Source organism: Haliotis rufescens, unplaced genomic scaffold, assembly GCF_023055435.1.
Source record: "Haliotis rufescens isolate VD_foot unplaced genomic scaffold, xgHalRufe1.0.p SCAF_6, whole genome shotgun sequence".
NCBI lineage: Eukaryota > Metazoa > Mollusca > Gastropoda > Lepetellida > Haliotidae > Haliotis > Haliotis rufescens.
In genome coordinates this window covers 43,701,223-43,707,965 of record NW_025964334.1, presented here as the reverse complement: position 1 = coordinate 43,707,965, position 6,743 = coordinate 43,701,223, and the positions used below count along the sequence as shown (strand labels likewise).

Genomic DNA, 6,743 nt, shown 5'->3' with positions numbered 1-6,743 from the left:
CGTGTGTGCGCGCGCGCGCGTGTGTGTAGGGGGGTATAGTCTGGAAGTTAATTTAAGGTACCGACGTTTACTACAATATCTGAAAAACTATCGGACCTACTCCAGTCAAAGTTGGTATGAGATTATTAAACAGTCATACATAACTGGATATTATATAAGGACATGGCTCCATTATGACAGGCTCCGCCATCATGCATGATAGCGGAGCTTCAAATTAAGACAAGAGACATAATTGGATGAAATGGTCGCGGATGTGGAGGTACTGGTGGACTACGGCAATGAGCTTAACCCCTGTTAAGCAACCCCAACTGCAGCAACCGCTGCCCTGCAACAACAGTTGCCAAGCAACCCATGTTGCTTACCGATGCAGCATCCGCTGCCCCGCAACTACCGTTGCCAAGCAACCCATGTTGCTTACCAATGCAGCGCCTGCTGCCCTGCAACTACCGTTGCCAAGCAACCCATGTTGCTTACCAATGCAGCGCCCGCTGCCCTGCAACTACCGTTGCCAAGCAACCCATGTTGCTATGCAGCTATCGCTGCCAGGCAAGTACCATTGCCAAACCATGAGCGAGGGCAACTATTGTTGCCAAGCTGACCATCCGCTGTAAAGCGGACACTAAGCCATCTGCTGTAAAGCAGAATGGATAAATTGGTTCCTGCTGTAAAGCGGGTAACCCTATCCTAAATAATTTATAATTTGGGATGTATCCCAAGACGCCAAATGTAACTTGTAATGCAGTCCACCAGCACCCCGCCACAAGCACCAAGGTGCTTCCCCACAACCACGACCATTCGCGCTCATGTACACCCACCATGTTATCCTATACTGAAATTGTTTCCTACAAGCATACTGCGGAAAGGGAGCTGCCAATGTTTTGTGTGAAAAGATCAAGTCCGGCCGGTGACAAATGAACCCCGTCCCGCAGGTACAGTTGCTGCTCCTGCCGGTTGAACACTGTGTGGGGAACCCGTATCCCCCCAAGCTCACGGGCCCTGTTCCCCACTCGTCTGTTCAGCTTCTGCCTGGCCCCGTCCAGGTCCCGGGCACGGCTGGCTACATGCCAGTACCTCCGTGGCAGCATGTCTGACCACAGAATGACAGCACCAGGTAGGAGGAGGTGTATCCTCAGGAGTGCCAGCTTGATCTCATGATATAGCTGACACGTGGTTACCTTACCCAGGTCGTTCGAACCAAGGTGAATCACCACCGCCTTTGGTGGTGTCTGCATTGCTTTGACCTGGGCATCTATCAGCTCGGTCAGCTCCTCCCACCTCATGCCAACCAGAGACATCCCCCTGGAATACCGAAGTCACTGTCCTGTAGGTGCTCTCTCGCCCGGGTCAGGAAGCTGGACCCAATCAACCATACTGAAAACATGAATCAATAGGAAGAAAACTGTTCTTGCATGGTTGGCGATTTAAATGTTTGCAGGTATGCGTATATAGCTTTTATAACATTCTGACCCCCACCTACCAAAGTGCTGTATCAAATCTGAACTCACTCCGTTACCGGCTGCTGTCGTTGCTGCGCCAATCCTGAAGGAATGCGAAGAGTATGCTGCTGTGCAGATGCCGCTATGCGCCAGTGCTCTTTTTAACACGGCCTGAAATTGATACCTGGTCAGGGGAGATTTATCAAAGTGTACGAAAGCTTGAGTCTGACCCTGTGATCGAACTGTTAGGTATGCTTTAACTGCAGCCACTGGACACAGATTGTGGCCAGGTATGGCGGAAATGGAAACAACTATGCCATGTGAGTGCCTGTCCGTTTTTGAATGCCTTAGAGCGACTGTTACTGTCTTAGTCGTGTCTTGGACTTCTAGGTCCAAGAAAGCGCACCCTGGCTGAGAAAGTTTGGTTTGCACGAGTTCACTCACCCGAAAGAAACCAAAGAAGGCCAAGCAATATACTGCTTTGAACAATCTTACTTCATAGGTAGAAGAGCAGACAAATTGCAGGTTGTTTACAATTACTTTGAGCAGGTTTATTGTTATTGGTTTTCTGTGATCCTGCCTCCCCTGACACTTTTGCATCCCCATAATCATTTTAGTAATAACAAAGTGGCCGGTGCGGTCTTCCATGCTGTGTAGCCTATGGTACGTTGAGATACCGGCCATATACGTTCTTACCGTACTCGGTGCATGTCCTGACACTGACAGGTGAGCAATGAAATGTACCAGATGAGTTATTGGAACCGGCCAGACATCTCCCAGGTTTTGTGATGCCCTGAATGCTTGCAACGCTTGGGTTCCTGCCTGGTAAGTTGCCCACGTGTTTGCCGCCAATGATCGCTGAAGGAGCCTCTCTGCCTCGATTGTTAGCCCTGCCAGAGATTGTCTGGAAGTGGTGTGGGATGCAGATTGGCTGATGGAGCTGCATTGCGGAATCGTTCCCACTGAAATCTCGACAGTGCATCTGCGATAATATTGTCGTGTGTTGTTATATATCTGGCCTTGAACAAAATGTTGTGTTTGAGGCACTGCAGCACTAGCTGCCTAATCAGTGACATGATTCTGGGTGCCTTTGAAGACTGTTTATTTATTATTGACACTACCGCTTGGTTATCACAAAAGAAAAGTACTTTCCTGTTAGCAAAGGCTGTCCCCCACAGACAAACTGACAGCACAATCGGAAACAACTCCAGCAGTGTCATGTCACGAGTCGAGCCGTCCTCCACCCACTCACGGGGCCAGAGCCCGTTTGCCCAGTTCCTGTTATAGTATGCGCCGAACCCCACAGTGCTGGCTGCGTCAGTAAACAGCTGCAGACATGTATTGTCAGCCCACTTTTGATTCTGAAAAACCGACACACCGTTAAATTCCCCCAAGAACCCGAGCCAAACCTCTAGGTCCTCCCGAACTCCCCGCGTGATGCGAACACGGTGTGCTTGATGACTTACCTTTGTATAGGCATCAATCAGTCTGCGGCAAAACGGTCTACCCATGGGTATTGCCCGGCACATGAAATTTAGCTTACCCACCAGAGACTGCACAGCTTTACGGGTCACTTTGTGCTTACCTGAGGCCAGCATATCGTGTATGATTGCGTTGATATTTACAATCTTTTCCTGTGGTATTCTAACCTGCATCCTGACTGTGTCGATTTCAAGACCTAGGAATGTTAAGCAGGATGCAGGACCTACTGTCTTCTCATGTGCTACGGGTGCGCCCAGCTCCTGGAAAGTACTGAGACATGTATCAAGGTTGTCACCACAGTCTTTCGTTCCTGCAGTTCCGCCTGTGAGAAAATCATCAAGGTAATGCATGAGTTGGCCGTTAGGCAACTTTTGCTGGACACACCATTGCAAAAAGGTGCTGAATTTTTCAAACACTGAGCATGATATGGAACAGCCAAACGGCAAGCATTTATCAAAGTAGTATTTACCTTGAAAGCACAAGCCTAGCAACTCAAAGTCCTGAGGGTGTACCGGCATAATCCTGAAAGCCGATTTCACATCAAATTTTGCAAGTAGAGCATTTGGACCAAGTTGCTGTACCATACTGACAGCCTCGTCGAACCGTGCATATGACACGGAGCATGCTTCACTGTCTATGTTGTCGTTGATTGATCTGCCTTGAGGATAAGAAAGGTGGTGTATTAAACGAAAATCGTCTGTCCCCAGCAAGGTTTGACTCTTACCCGTTTGCTTTTTGGGTACGAGACCGATTGGTGAAACTTGTAGGTTCAGCAGGGGCGGCGTTTCAAAAGGACCTGCCACCCTACCTAATTTTACTTCCTTTTTCAATTTGGCAGCTACTATCTCTTGTAAAATGGGATCCCTGGCTGAGCGTAGATTCTCAGACCAACGACTTAGGCGTGCCCCACTATATTCCAGTTGAAAACCTGATTCCAAACCTTGTAATAAATAAATGGCATGGGCATGGTTAGAATGCTTGTAGAGTTGCAAATGTCGCTTTAATCTAGTGAGTATGAGTGGAGTTGGGGCCAGTGCCTTTAGCATGGGTTGCCTGTGTGGAGTTAAGTTGTTTGGAGGGTCTACGACCCCCCTTTGCGCGAAAGCAAGAATAGGCGGGATGTTGTTCGCCACAATTGGAGCATTTATGAATAAACTTGCATTCTGGCCTGGCGCACCTTGACCTGTTGTAGTCCCAGCATGCGTTGACTGTAAAGTCACGGCCCCTGCTGAAAGGCACTGTAAAGCGTTCAGTCTTATTTTCTTGAACACGGGACATAGTTGGTGTCATGTGCTTCAACCACAATTCACCGTCTATCTTGCCCCACTCCCGAATTGGGTCTCGTGCCATACGGTGTCGGAATTGCTGGTCGTAGTTTGACCAGCCAAAACCCCCGGAGCGGACTGCGGCATTACGGATTGTTTCCATGTATGCCAACATGCCCTGTATGGTGGACTGACAAAAATGTTTCACCACGTAAATGCTCATATATATGTGGAAAGCTGACGTCCATTGGCCTATGCTTAATGCCCTGGCGTTAGCCGGCTTGGCCGGCGAGAATCGCAGATTACCCGACGAATCCATCTGCATCTTAAATGCATCGTCATCGTCATGCGACTGTGCGCCTGGCAACAATGTAGTCAACTCCACAAACTCCCCTCTCCATACTCTCTCCCGTACAACTTGACGGACGTGAGCGCTGATAGCATCCGCCTGGAAGGTCAGGGAATCCCCTGTTCCCTGATTGGTTGACCCCGCTCCTGACTCTGCACGTGGTGTGACGTCATGGGAAACTCCCGGCTCGCCCAAGTGTGCACTGCTAAATGACAACACATCGGGATTTCTTGACACCACCGACCCCGTTACCCCCAGATCATTGGTACTTACCCCTCGCATGCCAGTAAAGCTCCGAGAAGTATCTTGGGCCATCCGTTTGCCTAGCATATCCAGTATGCTGTTGAGTTGGCTCGATATAGCTAGCATTGACGGAACGGGCGACCCCACTTGTTGGGGCTCTTCGATGTCTCCGTGATCGAATCGCGGGAGAACGTTTGGATTGTCCGAATCATCTGCTTCAACTAGCAAGTTAGCAGCTATTTGTACACTTGGCAAGGGGGGTCCGTGCAATGGAGATCTAGCTGATCTCCGTGACTTACCAGTAGCCGATGTCGCTTGCCGGACACTTGGTTCCCTCCTGGCTATTTTCCCGCTCCTTACGAGGCGGTGATTTAAGGCGGCCCGTCTTTTTGGTGGCATTCTTAATGGTAATTGCAACGAACTATGCAACGAACTATAGATGAATGCGCGAATATAACTAGGTGTTGTACGGCTGAAAGCTGGAGAGCAAGTGCTGCGTGAGCTGATGTCACGCTACAACAGGTCATAGAAAATATAAACAAACGCTCCTTTACCGGACGTGCCAAGAGCGGATCTAGGCCAGAGACGATGGCACCATGCAAAACGGCACGTAGCCGCACGGAATGAAGGTATTTCGCTGTAATAATATTAGCAACTGTGCCAAGCCTAACATAAAGGCATTTAGTTCTAATCACTAAATGCTATTACATTTAAAGACAATCGGTGCATGAATAAAAATGCTGTCTATTTAGCTATCACTATATTTCATCAACAACCAGACCTGTTCGTCAATTTCTGATTCTGCATCAGATGAGCAATACACCCCTGATACTGATGATGTAGATTTTGACATTCCACATCCACCTGTTGAAACTCAAGTGACTGTAGGTCCACCAAATGCCACTCTGGATGATAGTGGAAAGGTCGGTAGTGACCTTCAGCCTCGTCTATCAACAGCTGAGCAAGCAAAAAGACCAGGACATTGTTATGGATGATGCTGATGAAGATTTAGTTGAATTGCAGGCCAGTACCACAACACAAGACACAACTACGGGTGAACAAAAGGAGATCAACAGAAGTAGAAAAAGGAAAAGAGATCCTCAAAACTGGAAAAACAACACAAGAAAACGACGTAGACAGCAACAGAAAGTTTCCCTATGCATATTACGTGTTTATAGGAAGTGAAAGAGTCAGAGTGTGCACAGAATTCTACCTGACTACTCTAGGCATATCGCAAAGGCGAGTTTCCTATTTCTTGGAGAAGAAATACAACCATGCTACTGACGTACCTTTTGGGGGAGACATGAGGGGGACGCGTACACGTGACAGAATATCTTCTCAGCGCAAACAACATGTACGCGATCACATAAACTCATTTCCAAGGATAGAGTCACATTACATTAATGCACAAAAAGAGTATCTGGATCAAAATTTAACCATGGCAACCATGTATAGACTGTATTGTGAGAGGTGTGATGCTGATGGACGAGATCCTGTCAAAGAGCACATGTACCGAAATTTTTTCAATTCCGACTCTAACATCAAATTTCACAAACCAAAGAAAGACGCTGCGACAGATGTGAGGAATATAGAATGAAAGAAAAACATGACTGTATTGATGAGGAACTTCGGGAAGAATACCTGTCACATTTCTAATCGAAGATGGCAACGCAGGAGGAAAGGAACAGGGACAGGCAGGACAAGACAAAACCTGTTATATGTTTTGATTTGGAAAAGGTGTGGAGTTGTCCACAGGCAAATATTTCAAGTTTCTTTTATTGACGAAAGCTTAGCTTTTACAACCTTACAGCCCATTGTTCTGTGGATTCACAAGGATATGGTGGTGTATGGAATGAAACCCAAGCAGGAAGAGGTGCCAATGAAATTGCCAGTGCAATCATTTTAATCTTTCAGAAAGTAGTAGAAAAGCACAATCCAGATCACATCATACTTTGGTCAGACTCATGC

General features: G+C 47.6%; 1 protein-coding gene across 3 annotated transcripts; it reads right to left on the bottom strand.

The window, feature by feature from the left end:
- Positions 1–232: 232 nt before the first annotated feature.
- LOC124114611 lies at positions 233–5,474 on the bottom strand. Of its 3 annotated transcripts, none has more exons than XM_048386137.1 (2): positions 5,075–5,474; positions 233–2,398 (listed from the first exon to the last, which is right to left on the bottom strand). In XM_048386137.1, the coding sequence occupies exons 1-2, from the start codon at positions 5,172–5,174 to the stop codon at positions 1,422–1,424; spliced, it is 1,077 nt and encodes a 358-aa protein (XP_048242094.1). In that variant the 5' UTR covers positions 5,175–5,474; the 3' UTR covers positions 233–1,421. The 3 variants fall into 3 exon arrangements, with proteins under 3 accessions (XP_048242094.1, XP_046331235.2, XP_048242092.1); XM_046475279.2 differs by lacking the exon at positions 5,075–5,474 and adding an exon at positions 3,022–3,893; XM_048386135.1 differs by lacking the exon at positions 233–2,398 and having other exon boundaries at positions 3,909–5,474.
- Between the last annotated feature and the right edge of the window lie 1,269 nt (positions 5,475–6,743).

Bases quoted from the DNA above. Each gene is read 5' to 3' on its own strand.
- LOC124114611 (XM_046475279.2), bottom strand. From the start codon at position 3,502: ATGGTACAGCAACTTGGTCCAAATGCTCTACTTGCAAAATTTGATGTG. The intron at 2,399-3,021 runs GTAAGCACAAAG...TCGAGATTTCAG, and splicing joins ACACGATATGCTGGCCTCAG to TGGGAACGATTCCGCAATGC.